Source organism: Mustela erminea, chromosome 10 (assembly GCF_009829155.1).
Source record: "Mustela erminea isolate mMusErm1 chromosome 10, mMusErm1.Pri, whole genome shotgun sequence".
NCBI classification, from domain to species: domain Eukaryota; kingdom Metazoa; phylum Chordata; class Mammalia; order Carnivora; family Mustelidae; genus Mustela; species Mustela erminea.
The window spans coordinates 56,981,602-57,003,834 of record NC_045623.1 but is presented as its reverse complement, the minus strand read 5'-3'; the positions used below and the strand labels follow the sequence as shown (position 1 = coordinate 57,003,834).

At 43.2% G+C, this 22,233-nt stretch overlaps 1 protein-coding gene across 1 annotated transcript in view; it reads left to right on the top strand.

Moving 5' to 3' along the window:
* Window positions 1-22,233, top strand: part of CACHD1 (cache domain containing 1) — a 206,392-nt gene that overhangs the window by 146,801 nt on the left and 37,358 nt on the right. Inside the window, exons 5-12 of the mRNA XM_032303323.1 lie at window positions 44-170; window positions 3,049-3,193; window positions 4,258-4,474; window positions 10,736-10,885; window positions 15,346-15,579; window positions 19,394-19,543; window positions 20,314-20,437; window positions 21,669-21,786. Of these exons, the coding sequence (XP_032159214.1) occupies window positions 44-170; window positions 3,049-3,193; window positions 4,258-4,474; window positions 10,736-10,885; window positions 15,346-15,579; window positions 19,394-19,543; window positions 20,314-20,437; window positions 21,669-21,786 (1,265 nt within the window). The remainder of the gene's footprint in view (window positions 1-43; window positions 171-3,048; window positions 3,194-4,257; window positions 4,475-10,735; window positions 10,886-15,345; window positions 15,580-19,393; window positions 19,544-20,313; window positions 20,438-21,668; window positions 21,787-22,233) is intronic.

The window sequence follows — 22,233 nt, the reverse complement described above, 5'->3', positions numbered from 1 at the left end:
CTGTGGATTTGGTGGTTACGTTTCCTTTTCCCCACTCCTCCAGTTCTTGCAGACAACCTGAAATCCAACCCTGGAATTAAGTGGCAGTATTTCAGCTCGGAAGAAGGGATTTTCACCGTTTTCCCAGCACACAAGTTCCGGTGTAAGGGCAGCTATGAGCATCGTAGTAGGTACGTTGGCTGGCTCAAGTGTTAATTACTGCTTAACAGAGATCTGTATGAACCAGGGACTCCTTGTTTACACACATGGCTGTGCCTCCAAGCTGTGGTTTCTCAAATGTATTCGGGAATGATTTCACCATCTGGCATATGTGGATGCTAGAAAGGGCAAGTGATAACGCTCAGAGTTTTTCTGTAAGTACCTAACAAGGGACCTACTAAAGAAATTAAATGGTTGGAGACACCCAAGTGGTTTTGAGCTTCAGGCATCTTTGGGGAGACAGGAATGATAATATGGTCTCTTAAGCGCAGTCCGAAAAGACTCCTACACATCTCAGAGTGGACTTAGTGATACCCAGCTTTCCTTTATGTGATAACATGCTTGGTTGTCTTTTTGAAATGTGCATGCAGTCTCAGCTATCAGAAGTTTTAAGGTTGCCCAGAACACAGTGGATCAAAGATGATGAACATCCTGCTCTTCTCGCGGAAATAACTAGAGTTTGTACCGCTTAGCCAGAAGGGCAGTAATGGTGAGCTAATTTGTTTGACAAGACTCATCAATTTACAGAACCCCTTAGGCAAAGATACTTCCCTTTTGGATCCCTACAGCTTCCCTTTGCCGTGTCAGGTGTTCGATGCCAGAAAATCTGGAGCTAGTAGATAGAGGGTGTTCATTTTTCGTGCCATTTTTCTGAAGTCCAAAGTAACTATCACTTTAGTCTCTCTTTATCATTACTTTAAATTACGTCTAAAATTTTCCCCAAGGAAAATACTACTCCTGGCCTTTTCCTAGAAGGACCTTTGTGTTGTTGGTATGGTTTCTTTGGTTCCCTCCCTAGACATTCTCTGGTGAAGACTTAAGTGTCTTAAAAACTGGGCCAGAAGCCATGACTTTGGGTCTGGTCCAGGTTATCTCAGGAGAGGCCAAAGACGTCATGAACCGTCTAATTTGCATTTACTTCTAAGAAGACAGATTGGATGGTATTAACGAATCACCTGTGAGAGAAAGTCCAAAAAGACAAGCTGGACCTTGTCACAAATCAGCACTCACCTGCACGTGGCAGGTTTCGTGCACACCCACCCTGAACCTGCATTAAACCAACCCTCAGCGCTGTCTTCCTTGGCTAAGTGACCCAGGTTCCCCCCCTCCTACATTGATGTTCCCATCTCTTTACTTTCCCTGAGTGCTTTCCTCAGAGGCCTTTGCAAGTTCTCCACGTCCTTCAAAGTGAGGAATAGGTTTTCAGAGTCCACAAGAGAGAATTGGTGGATACCAGTCATGCTGTAGGGACTGACTCCCAGGCAGTACATTTCATGTTACTGTTTTTGCGTCCCTCTAAAACAGTTTAACGGTGTACTGTAGCAGTGAGAAACACATCCTCTGCTTTCCATTGATGTGGGTTAAGTTGAAAAGGAGATAGGCCTTTTTTTTTTTTTTTTTTTTTTCCCTTAAATTCACCTTGCCTTGAGGACCTAGAAGGTTCAGTATTTGACACGGCTGCCAGTGTTGGGATCGTCAGATTTCATTCTTTCCCGTTCTCTCTTCCACTTCCGTAGCCATCTCTCCTGGATTCTTTCTATTAATATTTCCCTACTGGCTTAATGGTATTGATTGGGGGAAAATACAGTGGTACTTCAGTGTTAATGTAGCACTTTTGGCTTGAGAATAAAAGTGTAAAGTTGGCCAGATTTCGAGAGTTCGGGTTTTTTGTGTTTTGTTTTGTTTTGTTTCTGGGTTTGGTTGTTTTGTTTTGTTTTTGTACTTTGTTTTATTCCTTAATTCATGCCTAGGCTTTTTTTGAGTCAACTGGCATCTAACATTTCATAAAAAAATCTAGTGTTTTAGGGGTGTCCGTAAAGGAGAGAATTCTCTTGAGGCTGATTTCCTTTTTTAAGCTCCCCCTAATTTGTTCCAGCTTTAAAACTGTGAAGAGAGACCTCATTAAACCCCTTCTCACAAACCTTCCTGTTCGGCACATGAGCAGAAGGCCGCTTTTCATGGGAGGCATTTCTCCGTTGGACCTTCCCCACCCTCCCTCCACCCCCTTTTCTGAATGTTGGCAAACAAAAACCTGGCAAGAAGAGTGGCTATCACAGGCTTGGACAAATTTGATGGCATGGTTTTAAATGCTCCGATATGGGGCCTTTTGGTGGCTGACCTGCATGAATTGCTTCCGTATAGAAAGGAAAGGGCCCTCTTAAGCAGTCGCCTTTGTCTGGAGAGAGAGAAAGTAAACCTATTCAGAGCTGCTCAGCACGCTTGCAGATTACAGGCCGCCTCCGTTTTAGCAAAGCCCCACTCTGTACGTCTGCAGACCCAGCGCTGGCAAGCGGACCCTCCTCTCCTTCCTGTGCACTCTCTGCAGTCTGAGAGGCCACCAAGTTCTATGTTCTATAGCGAAATATCAGGCAACCTTGAGTGGTATTACCATGCACAGCTTCCAGCTTTGACTTTCAAGTGTGCCGAAAAGGCCAGCCTCCCCAAGGATTTGTTGCCCTTTTTTTTTTTTTTTTTTTTTTTAAGATTTTATTTTTTAAGTAATCTATACCCAGTGTGGGGCTCAAACCCACAAGCCCCAAGATCGGGAGTCCCATGCTAAAGGATTGGCTTCTTCTAACCTCCTCTGGGTTACTTTACTCTTTGGAAAACTGAAGTACCAATCCCTGTGCTATAGATACAAGCTGTTGTCTCGAGGTTGTGTTTTCACCGTGCCAGTGTTCTTTTTCCTTGCCGGCTGCTCTCCATCCTTGGGCCATCCCTGGAAAAAGAGCTGGCCACCAGATGCCTGCACATCTGTAGTGTTCACAGCTGCATTGGGTTGAGGTCCTTTGACCTAATAGCAGGACTGACCCCAGAGAGCTTCTCCCCCTCCTCCATCCCTCTTTCTAGACCTATCTACGTCTCCACGGTCCGGCCGCAGTCCAAGCACATAGTAGTGATCCTGGACCACGGGGCCTCTGTCACGGACACCCAGCTTCAGATCGCCAAGGACGCTGCCCGGGTCATCCTCAGTGCCATCGACGAGCACGACAAGGTGACCGGTACCCCCAGGGAGCCCCGTGGCATTGGCTCTTCCTTGAATGTCTTTTGTGAACTACCTTGTGTTTGATGGCACAATAGTTTTAAATCCATATTTAAAATGACTTTGGGGAAAAGAGAGTGGTTTCATTTTTATTCTAGCATTTGAGGAAGCAGCTGCCCACTCTGGCTCCAAATCTCTTAAAAAAAACAAAAAACAAGAAACAAAAACCACCCCACCAAGCTGAGTCTTGTACTTCCTTCCTGGCTCCTGTGAAGGCTTCCAATTAGCTGTGACTTTCACAGTGGAAATTATGCTGAGGAGAGGGACAAGGGCATGGGGCCTGGTGGATGGCTGGACTTTATCTCAAGATTTATGAGAGGTGAGGGGTAAGGGAAGGCTTCTCGAGGTTTGCTAATCTCTAGGACACTTCAGAGACAGGTGTGTTTACAGCTAATGATAATCTATTGCCTGGGGAGGACTTTCCCAACTCCTAAGGTTTTACTGACTGATTAGTTGCTTAAATCACACACCCTGTGCCTTTACCCTCACCTCCAGATGGAAAACCAAGATGGTTAGTAGTTGCTAAGTTTCTTCTCTGTATGAGATTATGAGATAGTATTCTTTTTTTTTTTTTTTAAAGATTTTATTTATTTATTTGACAGATCACAAGTAGGCAGAGAGGCAGGGAGAGAGAGAGTAGGAGGAAGCCGGCTCCCTGCTAAGCAGAGAGCCTGAAGTGGGGCTCGATCCCAGGACCCTGGGATCATGACTTGAGCTGAAGGCAGAGGCTTTAACCCACTGAGCCACCCAGGCGCCCCTGAGATAGTTATTTTTAATGTTATGGATACACACCATACTGCTAACTTCATCTGGGAACAGAATGACAATCTCTAGGGCCCCTCCCCCTTACCAGTCCTTAACTAATCCTTTCCAAATCTGATAGATTTATGCCTCTGGGCATTTATTTTTAAACTCTCAGAAACTGTTCGGTAGGCCATCTCAGTCCTTGGGTTCTTCAAGAATATAAGAAAGGCTTCACGTGTTAGGGTAACAAGGTTTCTTTTTCTCTCCTCCAGATCTCCGTGCTGACGGTGGCGGACACAGTCAGGACGTGCTCGCTTGACCAGTGCTATAAGACATTCCTGTCTCCAGCCACCAGTGAGACAAAAAGGAAGATGTCCACCTTCGTTAGTGGTGTCAAGTCTCTGGACAGCCCTACCCAGCATGCGGTGGGATTTCAAAAGGCATTTCAGCTGATTCGAAGCACAAACAATAACACAAAGTTCCAAGCGAGTAAGTTGCGCTCTCTCAGAGGACTTCTAGACCAGTAGATAAAGGATGGCAATAGGCATACATTGTAAACTGATCACACAACTTTGCCTAGAGGAATTTTTTTAAATTGACCTGGGATCAAATTTTCATATGTTGTCATCATGGTCATCCCGTACTAGGAGCTTTTCCAGTCAAAGGTACTCAGCCCACATGATTTCTCCCCTCCCAGAGCCTCTTCTGCCTGCCCCTTTATTACGAACATAGCCCCATTTATTTCCCAAGGGAACTGCCGCATCCTTTTTAATGCAAATTGTCAGCCTTGCCTCCTCATTGACTTGAGAGTGGATGGTCTGCTGGTGCACATGTGTACAGAACCAGGCTGCAGGATTCTTGCCTTGATCCTTCTTGTAACCAGCTGTCATTTAGATGAGCATGGCCCTTCAAATGTACAAAGGCCCTCTAATTTAATTTTCATGTATTAAAGAAAATCTGGAATTAGGATGCATGCTAAACTGAAGGAAAGGATATTTGAAATAAGACACTTGCTTTGAAAGTACTGAAAGGAATCTCTGTCATTTTCCCTTTTACATTCAAGTATCTATTTGTAGGATTTTTTTTTTAAATGAATGTATCCTATCAAGGGAAACTTAAAGAATATATTTGCAAGTTCTTCAGTGTGTCTGCATTAAAAGTAAGGCAACACTGATGAATGCAAAGCATAGTGACGGGCACATGGTGAGAGCCCTTGAAAGATGGGAGCTCCTGGAATTATTACAAGTAATGGTGGCAGATGGCGTTTTTGAAGGTATTTGAACATAACAAATTACCACAGATTTAATAGCAGCTTAAAATAATGTACACTTATTACCACACAGACCCTTTCATGAGTCAGGAGTACAGGCATAGCTTGCCTGGGTTTTAGGTAAGGATTTAGAGTTGCATGAGACTGCAGTCTGCACATCACCCAGGTCTTTGGTCTGCTCTGAGGTTTGGAGTCCTCTACCAAGTTCAGTTATTGGCAGAATTCATTTCCTTGCCACTGTAAGACTCACATGCATTTGCTCCTTCAAAGCCAGCAGGGAGAGCATCCCTTCTTTGAGCTCCTGACTTCAGGGAAGGCTTGGACCCTCTTTTGAAGGGCTCATTTGTTCTCATCAGACCCATCTCCTTTTGAATTAATCAGAGGTCTCTCCCATGAGATTAACTTACTAGAAACCTCAATTATATCTACAAACTCCCTCCATCTTTGCTGTCCATGTAACACAATCACAGGAGTGATACCCATCACCTTTGCCATATCTGTTGGTTAGAAGCAAGTTACAGGTCTTCTCAAGAGGAAAATCTTCTCCAAGGGTATGGGTCATTGGGTTCATCTTAGAATTTTGCCTACCAGCCTTGGCCAGCATCAGCTCTCCACAGACCAGTATTACAGGATGGCTGAGTATCAACTTGTCCACGATTCAAGAAGGCCAAGGGACAAGGTTGACTCTTGAGTCTTCAAGACAGATTGGCCAGTTGGTCAGTGCCATTTACCTGTCCGCAGTCTTCACCAGGAGTGATTTTTCTACTTGATTTCTCAGTCATCCAACTACCTTTTCGAGTTCAAGTCCAATTTTGATTATTATACTCTTCAAATCATGGAGAGAGGTGTTAGACTGGCTGTGACCTTGCCAGTGATTGTGAGTCAAGGGAACCCAAAGGAAGTTAATGAGGATCGTTTTGGGGAGCATGGTCAACTAGAGGTGCATACTTCATGGAGAAGGTAACAGCTCTGTGCAGCATGGGATGGCCATGTAGGAGGGCCTGCCCAGCATTGCCAGATCTTCTATTTTAAGAGAAGCCAGAAATCTGGATTTTTATGCGAATCCCCTCGGTTTTCAAATGTTGACATTTGTTTCAGCTTTAAAACTGAGACTGCATTAAACCTCTTCTTACAAACTTTCCTGCCCTATACATTACAAAAGCCTGCTTTGATGGGAGCCGTTTCTCCTCAGGGTTTTTGTTTTGTTTTGTTTGGGGTTTTCTTAATGTTGGCAAACAAAAATATGGCAAGAAGAGTGACCATCATAGACTTGGACACTTTCTGATGGCACTGTTTTTTAAGTGCTCAGAGGAGTCCTTTTTAAGCCAAGTGTAAAATATTCCTAAATTGTAGCTCGGGGGCCTTCACTTTATTGCTTCTACTGACAGTTCGGAGAAAAACTCAAATTAGATAAACACAGCAGAAATTAGCATTGTCCATCTTATTAAGGAGAGGTTTGAGGTGCTCTCAAGCAATTTAGCATAGTGGTTAAGTATGTGGGTTTGGGACTTTTCCCAACGTGGGTTCAAATTCCCTACTCTGAAATTTTTCTAAACTTGTGAACCTGTGTTAATTATTTGATCTCTCCAGGCCTGATTTCCTCTTCTGCAAACTGGGGGTGATAATAAGATCCAGGATTCCATCGTAAATATTAAATAAATACTAGCTGTGGTTGTTATGATATTCAGTCTCCTGTAAGACTTGTAGCTCTGGCTAAACTAGAAAGGATAGCTCAAACATCTGAATTGACCTCAAGCCGAGATGGCTGAGGACCACACCAGCCTTGGCCACAGTATAGTGAGGGGTCTGTGTACTCGTCTTGGGAACTTGCACCCTATGTCCTTACTTCTCTTCACTCCCTAGGTAATTACTTAGCATCTGCCTCGTGTACCTGGTGCTATTTTATTTGTTTTGTTTTTTAAGATTTTATTTATTTATTTGTAGAGACACAGCGAGAAAGGGAACACAAGCAGGGGGAGTGTAGGAGGGGGAAACAGGCTTCCCGCAGAGCAGGGAGTCTGATGCAGGGCTTGATCCCAGGACCCTGGGATCATGACCTGAGCTGAAGGCAGACACCCAACCAACTGAGACATACAGGCACCCCTTCTCCCCACCCCCACCCCAGTGCTATTTTAAAGTCATGTGGTGGAGTTATTTTAATAGGTAAGACCTACCCTGTAGGATTACTGTAAGGATTAGCCTGTGCATGAAGGGGAAATATCTGCCCTAGGTTAGTAACCTTATGAACAGAAGCTACACATTATAAATTATGGTGGCTTTGTACGAATTTGCTTTGCACTAAGGAAAATAGCTTAAAATTTTACCTAGCACTGACTCATTTTTAATCCCATGGTAGATCTATAACTGATACCATTGACCTATTTGGGTTGCCTGTCCTGGGGGGGGTTGGTTAGTAGATCATTTTAGAATAGAAGGAAGAAGATGGCTAGGTAGGAGTAGGGATCTAATGGCATGGAAAGCCCAAATTTCAGTTACTCTTTCCCCTTCGATATTAACCCTGAGACATACTAGTGGCTTAGCCAGGGACTTATCAAATGGAACCTATTGCATTTCCTTCCTGTTACTTGCTATGTCTTAACTCTGCCCCAAGTCCCTCTAACCATTACTCATCCGTAACATCACTAATCACAAGGTGTAGTTCCTCCGAGTGACTAGAGAGAGAACATCCTAATAAGTAAAAAAATAATAACAATAAATCACACCAGATTTGGCAGTTCTGCTATCTAAAAAGGATAGGGCAATGATGGAGTCAGGCTGGCCAGAGACCATGAGGATGCCCCTGTAGGGTGCGTGCCTTCTTGTTGGGACAGGAAGAAAAGGTCGCTGGCTGCTGTGGGAGGCTGCTGACTGTCAGCCCTCCGGTTTTCCAGATACGGGCCTGTGCCTCGACACAAGCTATCTAGAGGCATGAAGCTAAGTAAGAAAACTCAAAGGTTCTCTTTCAGGTCAGTCTTACAGGTGTCCAGGCACTATCACATGGGGTGCCTTTGCCATGGGGTGATGGTTTATCTCCTATTTCATATCAGCCTCGTGGTATATTTATATTCCCCTGACTTCAAAACTAGTAGTTTTGTTTCTAGTTGGAAGCTTAAGTAAGATGTTTGGCATGCTAACAGCATAATGTATGGGACAATATTTACATTATTGGGAAAAAATTGACATCCAGCTTAAGATGGATATTTCTAAGCTTATGGATTTTTTTTTTTGCATCAGCATTCACTTCTTAATTTCTGATAAATAAATAGTGCAGTTAAATTTACAGTTCAGATTAGAGAATTATTCAAGCATCAGATGGCTTTAAAATTTGTTCGTGTATTAAATTAGAGATAGCAACTTAGGTTGTATTTATTTCTTTGATTCAGTTTTATTAATCTCAGTTCAGTTGTCTTCAACGTTGATACAACATAAGCTAACTGTTCAGTTTTATAAAGGATGCTTCAAAGTCAAACATGGAAATTTACAAACTGAAGGAAACTCTGTTACTGAATCCTCATCATAGTTAGGATATTTATTAAAAGGGTAACTAACTCTATTCATTATCTGTTACTGGAGAACAAATTTCCCAACACTCACTGGCTTAAAACTTTAACCATTTACTGTCTCAGCGTTTATAGGTCTGGAATCTAGGTGCAGCATAGTTGCGTGCTTCTGGCTAAAGGTGTCTCAGGAAATTGCAGTTAAACTGTTAGCAGAGTTGATATGCTCAGAGTTCAACTTGGGAAGGACCAGCTTCCAAGGTCACTCAGGTGGTTGCTGGGGGAACTCAATTCTAAGGGATTCAGTGCCTGGCTTCTAGCTAGGGTGGCTCGAGGCATACTGTCTGGCTTCCTTCGGAGTGTGAGAGCAGGCACACTGCAAGCCGCTTGCTTTGTAGCACCTAACCTATTTCTTGACACCCCATCTGCTCTCGTGCATTCTGTTCTCAAGAAGCAAGTCGTGAACTCCAGTCCACACTCAGAGGGAGACAGCGACACAGGGCAGTGGCTATCAAGGCGTAGGATCCCTAGGGGACCAGCAGGGAGGTTGCCTACCACAGTAACTGTAAAGCAACCTCCACAAAATGACAGCAATAAGGACCTGAAGAAAGAAGCATATAACATATGAATATTTATTTCTCAATAGAAAGGTAAATGTCCATGTACGATATATAAAAATAAAATATATAGTAATATGTATAATGTAATATAATATATATGATATATAATAATATATAGTTACCCAAAGAATCTCTGATTGGAAAGACAATCTGGAAGTCCAACTTGCTTCCTTCCCCCCTCCATTTCAGTAGTCATTCAGCCTCTGCTTTCATATCTCTGGTGGAAGGAAATTCACTACTTGGATTTTGTAGTAAATCCTCTGGAAGGAAGTTCTTCACACGGAGCTAAAGTGACCTTCTCAGTCTCTCTGCTCATGAGCCCGGGTTGGGGAAGTGAATAGCTTCATCTTGAGTCATAGGTGCTACTTCAGAGCAATATGGGGCGGGGGAGGGGAGGCTGAGAGTGTTGAGGCTTCTTTCTCTTTTACTCCATCACCCTTGGATTCTCCAGTTAATCAGTTAGTTCTCACAGCAGCCCAACGAAGGTAAGTACTGTCATTATCCCCATTTTGTAGACAACAAAGTATAGGCCTAGAGAGGTTAAGAGATCTGCCCAAAATTACCCAGACACAGCTTGAAAGTAGCAGAGCTGGGATTTCAACACAGGCAACCTGGCTCCCATGTCTGTGTTTTTATTGTTCTTCTGCACTGATGACTTTTGTTTTTGTTTTTGTTTTTGCTTTAAGATTTTATTTATTTGTCAAAGAGAGAGAGAGGGCGCCCTCAAGCAGGGGGAGCAGCAGGCAGAGGGAGAAGCAGGCTCCCCATCGAGCAGGAGGCCCGATGCAGGACTCCATCCTAGGAGACCTGAGCTAATGGCAGATGCTTAACTGACTGAGCCACGCAGGTGTCCCTACGCTGATGAGTTTTAAAAACAGAAATGTCTCCGGAGCTACTTAGCATAGGGACCCTTCATGTTTTAAGAGCCCGTGGAAGAACCACCATTTTAAAGCCTAGTCACCCCCCAAAATGTTGGCTCCTGATAGAACCTCTCAGTCAGTGAGGAAAGGATAAGTCAGGTCCTGAATCCTCTGTTTCGAAAGGCAAGAGAGCACTCCATCTTGGATGGCTAAATTTACCACACCGTGAGTGCCTAAAGGAAATCTTCTTTTATCTGGTAAATTTATTAGGAACATCTCTTCAGCTGACACTGGGTAAATGAGGCCTCATTGCCCACAAAGGCCAGGATGGAAGGGACGCAGAGGCAGGGAGATGAAAGCCCCAGCCTCAAATGGGAAGGAGTCCGAATGCCGGGCCAGGCAGGTCCTCAAGGCGGGAAAGTCCAAAGGAAATGAAAAGGAAACGGAACTGCTGCCTTTAGCCGGAATCCAACGTAACATTCAATTTGTATGTTTTTGTTTAGATACAGACATGGTCATAATTTACCTGTCAGCTGGCATTACATCAAAGGACTCCTCGGAGGAAGATAAAAAGGCGACGCTCCGTGTCATCAATGAAGAAAATAGCTTTCTAAACAACTCTGTAATGATTCTCACCTATGCCCTCATGAATGGTAGGTAGTGTTTGGAGATTTTTCTTTCAGATGAAAGTTCCCTCTAAGTGCATGCTGCTTTCAGAAAAAAATGAAAAGGAACCCTAACAGCGCGTGCTTTGAAGAAGGGTGTACGAAGAGAGGCCACCAAGCTGCTTCCTGCCCAAGCCTTTCTCTCCCTGACGTTCGTATTCAGGGCATGTGTAGGTTGTCTCTCTCTCTGTCCAGCCAGCTGCTCATTTCTAAACCTTCTCCGGTGAAGTGGGCTTGCAGAGGATTCTGTACTGCTCCATTTTTTTTTTTCCCCATCAGTTCTTCATATTCTTGGATTTTGATACTACGTGGAGGTTGTTAACTGAACTCATTGATTTAAGCTTCAGGAAGCCAAAGTATTGACCTAGATTCTTCTGTATACCCAAGCCAGTGAATATCACATTTCTCTGCAGAATCACCACCTGAAGCCTCTTCTGCTGCTTTCTCCCCCTCAGCTTCCTTAACTGTATAATGGAGATAAGAATTACCTACGTGACAGGGCTTTCACGAAGATTGGCCCCGATGTGCAGGAAACACCCAGGGTAGTGGGCATCACTCTCTAGGTACTCCTGAAGGCTGATTATGTTGCTTTTAAATCAGTTTGTGAATGGGTTTAGTAAATTGGCAAAACTGAGGAAGTACTCGGTTTTTTCCCTTCTGCTCTCCAACATGTTGTCCAGTCTGACTGTGGGTCCAGTGTTCTAGCTTTTCTGCCCTGTCCTGTCTCTTCACCTCTAATGCATATCACTCTTCCTCTAGAGTGTCTCCTTCAGACCCCTGAGCCTCAATGCCCAGGATGACCGTATTCTCTTGTTTTTAAGCAGTCATGTCTTGACCCAGGAGCTCTTCCCACCTATGGTCTTTTATTTGTCTCATGCAGACCCAAGTGGCTAGAGAGACAGTGGTTCTCATTTTAATGAGCTAAGGATTACTTGGATTACTTATTTTATTACTTTTTATTTTATTTTATTTATTTATTTATTTGTTTGTTACTTATTTTGGATTACTCATTTTAATGAGCTAAGGATTACTTGGATTACTTGGATTACTTTTTTTTTTTTTTTTAAGATTTTATCTATTTATTTGACAGAGAGAGATCACAAGCAGGCAGAGCAACGGGTAGAGAGAGAGGGGAAAGCAGGCTCCCTGCTGAGGGAGTGGGACATGGGGCTCAATCACAGGACCCTGAGACCATGACCCAAGTCGAAGGCTCCCTGCTGAGGGAGTGGGACATGGGGCTCAATCACAGGAAACTGAGACCATGACCCAAGTCGAACTGAACCACCCAGGTGTCCCTGGAGATTATTTTTTAAATGCAGACTCCCAGGCAGTACCATTGGATTTTTATTCAGACCTGCTTAGGCGAAGTCCAGGAATCTCTGGCTCAGCATGATTCTCTTCCCAGGTGTTTTGTGGGCTCTTGGTGGGAGACCTCAGGTGAAGTTCTAGAGCTTCTGAGTTCCAGTCTTTATCAATGAGCTATGTGACTTATGGCGAGTTACGGAATCTCTTGTGGCTTCAGTTCTGTTTATAAAAAAGAAAATCATAAAACGTACCTAGAGTTGCCACGATACTAAATAAACGAGATGGAACGTGTTAAAGGTTCCTGACCCCAGACCTGCTCAAGAACAGGTCCTCCCAGCCGATCAAAGGAGTGAATTAAAGTGTGCGTGATTTCCTGTCTCGGTATACCTCAAAGGCAGAGCTGCTACTCTCTCGCTCTGGTCCAGGACCAGCTCTCTCTTCAGTATGTCAGGATTCCCTGTCCCCCAGAGCGTTCCTGCTTCTGTTAAGCATGTCATCCCTGACACTGAATGACGGGCTCACATGCTTTTCTCTTTCTCCCTCCGCTTTACACGCCTGAGCTTCCGAGACATGAACCGTGTCTTCGTTCTCTTTGTGTTCTGAACATGGAACCCCAGGGCTGAGCAAGGATGGTCTCTTTACCAGGGGCTCGTACCTTGCAGCATTACCCCCTGGGTGCCATTTACACTTTTTCCCTGTGGTTTAGCTTCTTTGGCTCGGGAAGGAGGAGACAGGAAGGGAAGAAAAATAAAGTTGGTCAAGTCTACAGTGTGTAACATCAGAGTGCACTGAGGTCCTGTCCTCCAGAAGCTGGTGACTCCTTGAAAAAGATAGACAAGGCGGATGAATTGAGAGCAATAGTCCAGGTAAAGAAAACATGAAAGGAAGTGATCCCTTATTTTCCAAATTTAGATTTGAAGGTCTGCCCCCGCTGATACTGAGTAAAGAAGCTTCCCCACTGTCAGCCATCTCTCCAGTGGCCCTGAATCTTCATCCTAGAGAATCTTGTGCACCTGCTAAGCCCCTGATAATTCCAGTCTTTTAAAACTTCCGGTTCCTTCCCTCTGACCACCCTTATCTCTCTTTTCCCTTTAATCTAGCTAGACACAACATCCTCACCGCTGGTTTCCCTCTCCAGATGCTTTCTTTGAGCATTGTTCATTAAGGTTGACACATTCCTACTCTGTCAGTCAGGCTTCAGATAGGGAGGCAGAGCCGCTGTGAGAATTTTCATGTCATGAATTTATTACCAGAATTAGAGTGTCCACAACTGAGGAGAAAACGGGAAGAGTAAAGATCCAGAAAGAGGAGTCAACAACCCAGCATTTAGTAACCAGCTGTGGTGTGGGTGAATGAGTTGGAGTTTATGGGGATGTCTGAAAGTAGGAACATTGAAGACCCCATAGGAGGTCTGCATAAGAAGTTCGTTGGCTCTTCGTGGCTGCCATACCCCTGTGGACTCTCACTGGAACATCTGCGATGAGCCTAGGGTTGCCCTTGTGGAGCAAGGCAGCCAGCAGCTGAGAAAAGGAACTGAATGCCCATTGGGGAAGGGTAAGACAAACTGGAACATTCTGGTCCCTTCGTGTCTGTTTCACCTCTCAAATCTGTAGTAGTTCCGTTTTGACCACCTTTAAACTAGAAACGGAGAGGAAAAAAGGTTCTGGGAGATGGAGTCTCCGGAATGACGGTGCTGGTGATAGAACCATCTACCATACTTACCCTCGGCTGTCCCACTGTCACCTTTGCCATTCCTGTCATGAAGTCGTACATAAAATATGCAAGCTTTGATAACCCTCCATCCCATGCCGTGCTTCTTTGCCTCGTTAGTTGTTCCCATTTGTTACTTGTCTTTTACATTTGAGAGAGTCAAACAGTACATGACAAAGAAAGGGAAAGTGTTCAGCACTTTGAGTTGTCTCCTTTTATCATCCACTTCTGTGCGTTTCAAAAGGGCATAAGGCCCAGGATCCATCATCATGCCTTTTGTTTTTGGTGTGTCTGTGTGTGTTTGTTATTGTTTTTGTTTTTTAACTCTGGAATGTACCACTCCTCTCCTCTCCTTTTAACTCTGGAATCTCCCACTCCTCTTAGCATCATTGTTCCTGCAAAATCCAAGTTATCTAAATATGTTAAGAAGGAAATTAAATCCATTAGGTCCACGTATGACTTTAGAAATGGACTTCCAAGGCTAGAACTATACACACTCCTTAGTTAGAAATGATAGAATCAAATAGGGTGGGTGAACCATGAACTCTTCAGTTTTGTTTTGTTATTTTTTTTTTTAAGACGATATAGTTGAAGAACATGAGGCAGAACCTATTTAAAACTCATTGGTAAAATCTCAGTAGTGACTGAAATCATTTGAATTTGTTTACAATGGCACCCATATGGGATCAGTTACTAATCCTTTTGACTGTGTTCCAACAATAGCAAACCGAAATTTTTGAAAAGGTTTATTAAATTTATTTTTATGCTATAGATTACAGATGTTGTAGAACAGTACATCTCAGTATGCTTAAATCTTTTACAAAGTTTTTAAAACCCCCTAAACGTAGAAAATACACATTAAATAAATCAAATCCAGTACTGTCCTAACAGTATCAAGCATGAAAGCATTTGTAATTAAAATGAGCTTAAAGACACAGGGTTTGGAGGCATCACTAAATGCAATACATAATTCTTCCATTTAGTTCCATGCGACTTGGCAAGTGTTTAATAGGCAAAGAGGTAAGAAATGAAATAATAAACCTCTATCCTTTAAAACTCTTACAACTTCATCTACTTTAAATGCAGATTTCTTAATCGCTACCTTTGCTTTCAAATATTAAAGGCAGAAAAATTAAACTTTTAAGGGGAAAGCATATCGTGGCCAAATGGGGCTTCTTTATTTTTAACACGTGTGGTTTTCATCATTGCCTTTTGAAGAATCCCTTTGCCCTCTTGATTGTTTGAGGAAAGACTCTGCCTCATGCTTTGTTCCTCAGCAAACCTGGTAGCTGTTTCCTGGGTCCAGGTTGACTCTGCAAGACCCCTTTGGCATTGCAAGATTTCCGTGCCCTTATTAAACCTAACTGGCCCGGTTATTGTGTAGACATGTACCATTTTGGTTTACACTGTCTACCTTTGGCTTTCCATTTCAGATGGGGTGACTGGCTTGAAAGAGCTGGCTTTTCTGAGAGATCTGGCTGAACAGAACTCAGGGAAGTACGGTGTGCTGGATCGGACAGCCTTGCCTGTGATTAAGGGAAGCATGATGGTGCTGAACCAACTGAGTAACCTGGAGACCACAGTTGGCAGGTTCTATACCAACCTTCCCAACCGGATGATCGATGAAGCGGTCTTTAGCCTTCCCTTCTCGGATGAGATGGGAGATGGTGAGTCTGGGGAAAACTTCCTATTCAAGTAAGGGGGAAAGAAACGGACATGAGTCCGTCAAGGCAAGAACTTCTAAGTGGTGTTCAGCACTTGGCCTGTGAGTATTAGAAGGTTTGAACAAGCAAGGGGAACAGTGTCCCTCCCTACCGCCCGCAAACCCCCACCCCCGGTCTCTGGTCAGATGGTGGCACAGCCCTCTGCCATCCGTCCGTTAGGACTGTATTTTAGAACAGAAGCCCCCAGCCCAATTTTTTCCACATTGCCTTAGCTTCGGTCAACATAATGGGTTTGCTTGCTGTGAGGGCTTACTGAGGAGTCCCAGAATCCAAAAGCTGTTGAACTGGAACAAAAGAGTGACTTTGCAGAGCAGACAGTAGATCTCAGAAGCGATTAAGATTCAGCCTGAAAGCTAAAGCAGCATGGTGTGGTCGGACAGTACAGATTTGGCGTAAGAGGTTTTCAAGCCCCACTCGACCCCTTAAATTGTTGTCCTTGATCATTCATTGAATCTCATTCATTCATTCCCGTTTGGTCACCTGTTCAAAATGTAGTCATGTTTTTCGTATAATATATCTTTCAGGTTATTAGGACAAGTGACTCATAATACAATGCTGGGGAAAGTGTTTTAACCTTCACATGATTATCTTTCCTGATCTATGAAATGGGAAGGCCATTCCCGTCAAGGCAGTCATGAAGAGAACATGCCTGAATGTACGTGAAGCACCTAGAGTAGCGGCCGGCCTGTATGCTCAGGAAAAGTACAGCCGCCTTCATGCCCTCCTCATCTTCTTGTTTATCCCTTCCCGACATGCTTCCCTTTCTTCTCTGACAGGATAAAAAGGAAGGTGCTGACTAGCCAGATAGACACCATTACCACATGAGATCCTGTTTTTATGTCCCAGTAACTAGGAACTCTCACAAAGACAGATATCCTGAGCAAACTTACGTGTAAAAAGTAACAGGCCTAAAGAGTAGGTTTTCTAGAAATTAGGTAAGCATTTTTTTCCCCCCATAAGGAAGAAATATGGTAACCTCTGGTACATGTCTGTTTTTTTATCCTTCCAAATTCTGGCAGAGCCCACAGACAGGGATAGGATAGAAACTCCCACGTACAGATAAAGTTATTTCCTTTCATAGGGAAAGGTCGAGCTTGAAATGCAAGTGACCTTTTATGCATCGAGCCCACAGTATTGAGTGCCAGCCAAGCCTTGTGTCAGGCAGTGATGGGTAAGGCACACATCCCACCCTCAGCAAGCGTGGAAGTCTGATAAGAGAAAGACGGATCAATGAATCATGTTAATATTGTGTCAGAGGAACAAAGGCAGATGTGGAAACCAAATCCTGTACAAGCTTCAGGGGCTTATGCAGTCAAATCCTGTTACTATTTGTGATATCAGGTAGAGTAGGACCTTTTCTAAAATTCACGTCTGCCACCCCGAGAGTCACCATAAAAGCTTTCAGTTAAATTGTGGGCAAATCTTTGGTTCCTCGTTGGCTGGTGCTTCCCAAAAAATAGGCCCATCCTCAGGGCCCGTTTTCTGAATCCTCTGTGGTGTATTTCAGTGACTGCTTTCCTGGTCTGTCCCAAACCCCTACTAGAATGTGCCTTTCATGTTGGTCTTCTCAGTCCCCGGAATAGGTGGACGGCATCTCCTCTAACTCCCCAGCATGGGCATCCTGAGCCTGGGGAACCCCATGTTTGCATGGCTCTCGTTCAGAACACCCACAGATGAAAGTATTGGTAACTGGACGTACTTCTTTCAACAAGTAAATTTGTGTGCTTTGGGTTAAAGTAGAGAGGGCATTTAGGGATTTCATTAAGTGTAGCAGAGCTTAGCATACTTTATTTGCCACAGTGGAATGAAGAGTCTTCCGTCCAAATTGATAATTGAGAAATAAGATTGTGGGGTTTTTTTTCAGGCTTGTTCTCAACATAGCCAAAGAAATCTGAAGTGAGCGTATGGTCTCAAGAGTCTTTCTGTTGTATTTCACTGCCTTATGAACACAGCTTTAATCTTAGACACAAGTCCAGGGGAGCATGGCGTGTAGGTCATGACCTCTGTCTGTGTGCCAGCCCTCGAGCATTCCTCCCATCATTTATAACCCATTTGTCCAGGGATACCTGAGCAAAAACCTCCTTAAGGTACATGTTTGAAACCTTGTGTTGACTGCCTGAAGAATACATTTGAAATTATAATAGAGAGCATACAGCTTTTCTTATTTCCTGTTTCACTGATTTTATAACTGACAGAAAACATGGCATTCATTTTAGGTGTACAACATCATGATACATATATATTGTGACGTGATCACCACAGTAAGCTTAGTTAACATTCATCACCTCACATAGTTAAAAAAAAAATTTTTTTTTGTCATGAGAACTTTTTAAGAACTCTTAGCCACTTTCAAATAAATGATACAGTGTTGTGAACTATGGTCACCACGCTGTATCTTACATCCCCAGAACTTAAAACTGGGTATAACTTCTCACAGTTTTTCAGTGTTGTACGCACTTCTTCCTGCCCAGTGGTACGTTTCACTGGCCTTTGCAACCCCAGCACGTTCAGTAATACTTTGAGTGGACCTCACATGAGTTTCTCTGTGGAAGTCTGTGCTTTGCAGGGATCTTCAAGTATCCCTGTCCCTTTCCTGGGAGTTGATAGAAGAACGGCTTTCTGATACGCCACTAGGGTGTGAACCTGCCGTTGAGAGCAGGAAAATACAAGTGTAAAATGGAGAGGAACCAGCCTTCTTTTTATTTCTGGTTTTATGTAGTACCATAGGATTGTGGCACTGCTGGGGGTGCTAGAGTTCTTTTTGTCTCTGACCCATGAAGGGAGTATTCAGAGAGGCAGCGCCCCTTACCTCAGGAGGAGAACCCAGTGGTCCGGACGCACAGGGCCACGCACTGACCCCATTGCTCACGCTCTCTCCTCTTGTACATTTTCTTTGCCTTTGCTTTTCCCTGCTCTGATTATCTTACTGTTTTTGTATGGTCTGTGAGCTGAGAATGCCATTTATATTTCCAAAGCCTTTTTTTTTTTTTAAAGTATGTGCAACTGAAACTGGCCCGGAAGCCTAAAATATCTACTGTCTAGCCCTTTAGGTAAAAGTGGAGGACCTTACAACCCACGTGACTCAAAATACAGTGTTTTGGAAACTTAGTGTCTCCCCGAGCTGCTTGGAGTTGTAATCAGTCAGATCTTACTAGATTCTCTACCTTCCCAGGTTTTTTCACTTCATCTTGTCTTTTGGTGGATTATATTAGTGGAATAATCTCTTTTTGTCTATCTGCCCCCTAAAAATCAGTAAAGCAGTTTCCACTGTGTCCCCTAAGCAGATGTGGAAACCTAGGCTCCACAGAGTTATGCCCATGTTTTATTTACAGTACATAAAGGGGCACAGTGAGGCTAGAACCCAAGTTTTCAGTGTCCTTGTCCCATGGTCTTTTCACCTTCTGTTGAGTCTTCCCCAGCTGAGGGAACAGAATCATGAAGTAAGTACTGCTGGTGTTTTGCACCAATCTGGAATGTCATGTCCTCTTAGGTGAAGAAATAGTGGAAAATGTCTAAGTTGTTTCCAAGATTAACTGGGGTATCCGAACCCCACAAAAGACTCCCCGTGTCCCGCAGACTTGTTCACATAACACTGTCTGCAGAGGCAGGGGTTGGCTCCTGGATCACACAGGTCACCTCTTCCAAGCAGAACTGAGATGGCCGATCTTAGCCTTCATGACTCACTAGAGCACAGCTCCAGCCTTTGTCCAGCGCCTTCTCTGCTGTCCTTCTGATTGTTTGGTTTTTTAACCCATAGGTTTGATAATGACTGTAAGTAAACCCTGTTATTTTGGAAACCTACTTCTGGGAATCGTAGGCGTGGACGTGAACTTGGCTTACATCCTTGAAGACGTTACATATTACCAAGATTCTTTGGCTTCCTATACTTTTCTCATAGATGACAAAGGTAATCTGCTAACAGTCATGGGAAAGAATGACCTTTTTTGTAACCTGAAGAAAATAATCTGTAGATATTCTGATACTAATAAAGTTAGGAAGATTAGAATATTTATAGAAAATTACTGTGACTAGAACTGCTCCTGTGGAGTGGAAACCATAAAGATGGCAGAATGAATCTAAACATGAGGCATTTGTTTCTAGGGGCACGTGGGTGGCTCAGTCCGTTCAACATTCGATTCTTGATTTTGGCTCAGGTGGTGATCTCAGGGTTCTGAGATGGAGCTCCACATAGGCAGGGAGCATGTTTAAGATTCTGTCTCTCTAAAAAACAAACCAAACAAAACGTCTTTGTTTCTATTTTGTGCTAAGGAGTAGGTAACAGTTATTTCAACATCAAGAAATTAGTCTTGAGGATTGAATGACACATAATATGATCCTTTGGAGTTTATTTTTCTATACCATTATCTTTATATTCACTGGCATTAGGTTTATGTAATCGATTAGAACATTTTTATAAAACAAAACCCAATGACCAGTACCTCCAGGATATTCTTGATTAGACAGTTGTTCCATGATTTAAGGCATCTTTCTACACTTCAAGAGTTTTACACAAGAACACATAAAACAAGTTCCGTTTTTATTGGATGGGTGAGCTACTTCCTGAGATGTTGCATATGGAGTATCCCGCATTTCAAATGTATGATGGGCACTTATATTAGTATCTGTACTTCCTACAGCATGTTTCCCATAGCATGTGTTTTTGTTCTCTTATTTCAGGGTATACACTTATGCACCCATCTCTTACCAGGCCATATTTACTATCAGAACCCCCACTTCATACTGACATCATTCATTATGAAAATATCCCAAAATTTGAGTTGGTTCGGCAAAATATCCTAAGGTAAGGAAAACGTGAAAGTTGTAGTATTTTGGGTTTTTTCCTGAAAAAAAAAAAAGAACTTTTGAGGTAAAATATGAGTTTTTATTATATGATATAAAAGAAGTATATGAATTAGGGGCTCCTGGGTGGTTCAGTTGTTAAAGCATCTGCCTTCAGCTCGGGTCATGATCCCAGGGTCCTGGGATCCAGTCCCACATCAGGCTCAGTGCTCACGAGGAAGCCTGCTTCTCCCTCTCCCATTCCCCCTGCTCGTGTTCCCTCTCTCAGCTCTCTCTCTCTCTCTGTCAAATAAATAAATAAAATCTTTTTTAAAAAGTATATAGGGGTGCATGGTTGGCTCAGTGAGCTAAAGCCTCTGCCTTCAGCTCAGGTCATGATCCCGGGGTCCTGGGATCGAACCCCACATCCGGCTCTCTGCTCAGCGGGGAGCCTGCTTCCTCCTCCCTATCTCTGCCTGCCTCTCTGCCTACTTATGATCTCTCTGTCAAATGAATGGATAAAAAATCTTAAAAAAAAAAAAGTATGTTAATTAATGTTATTAAAAGTATACTCAGTAAATTTTTCATAGAAGCAGTAGCTAAAATTTTATTTACTTTGTATAACAACAGGAATGGTCTCTTAAAAGTATTACTTAGGGAAAATGTCTTGTAAATCAGATTCTATGTTCACATTGCCATTAATTGTAAAATCAGATATATATTACCTCATTTAAGAAAAACTCCAGTTATACTAAATTGAAAAATGTTGGCAAAATAAAAGGTTAAGTTGAGGACCAGCTTTCCAGTGTGCCAAAAAATAGCTTGGCAAAATAGTGTCCATTCCACGTTGACAGCACAATCATATACAGCATTTTCTTTTGAAACAAAAAACAGATTGGATTTTTTCCAACCGTGATACATTATTTTGGCAGATGGTAACCTATAGAGAAACGGGTCTTTGTGCTCATTGGTTGTAAATTAATGACAGCGATTCCAGAGAAGTTTGTCTCTGGAAAGAATTAGAATTTGGTGGGGGGTGGGGGGCAGGGGAAGAGAGCAGGAATACTTTAGTGCTGAGCTGACATCATGCTTTTACAAAATTTAAAATTTCACATTATCTCTTTCAAAAGTGATGAGCTTCATTGCTTTTCAAAATCAGGAGGTGGTCATTGACTCACAGCTTCTTCCCTGCCTTTAATTAAGTGCTTAATTTTATCTTTTGCCTGAAGTATTTCATTCTGTTGCCAATGCAGCCTCCCTCTGGGTAGTCAGATCATCGCAGTCCCTGTGAACTCATCCCTGTCTTGGCATATAAACAAGCTGCGAGCCACTGGAAAGGAGGCCTACAATGTGAGCTATGCCTGGAAGATGGTGAGTTGCGGGACACCTCGCCTGAGGAGCCAGGGAGTGCATTGCTATCTGTGCGAGAATTCCGGGCCACTTGGGTCTGATCATGTTGCTAATCAGTGTTCAAGTGATAGGGAAAAGGACGATGTCCTGGAATGTTATTTTTCCTATTTTGTGGGTAAAACCAATCATCATTCATGTGTCATAATTAAACTGTGTAAAAGGATACCAAGGAAAAAGTAAACTTCACCTTTCCCTGTCTCTTACCCTTGACCATTCCCCAGAAGCTGCCATTTCTATCACTTTCCAGAACATTCTGTGTTCCTACACAGGCAGTTCTAGTTGGGCTTGTGCATGCACGTTTACTGGCTGGGTTGTGTGGCACTGCATTGATGGACCAAACTTCTCTGAATAGTCCTCCTATCAATATACCTTTAGATTATATCCAATGACGTGATCTTTTGTTATGGT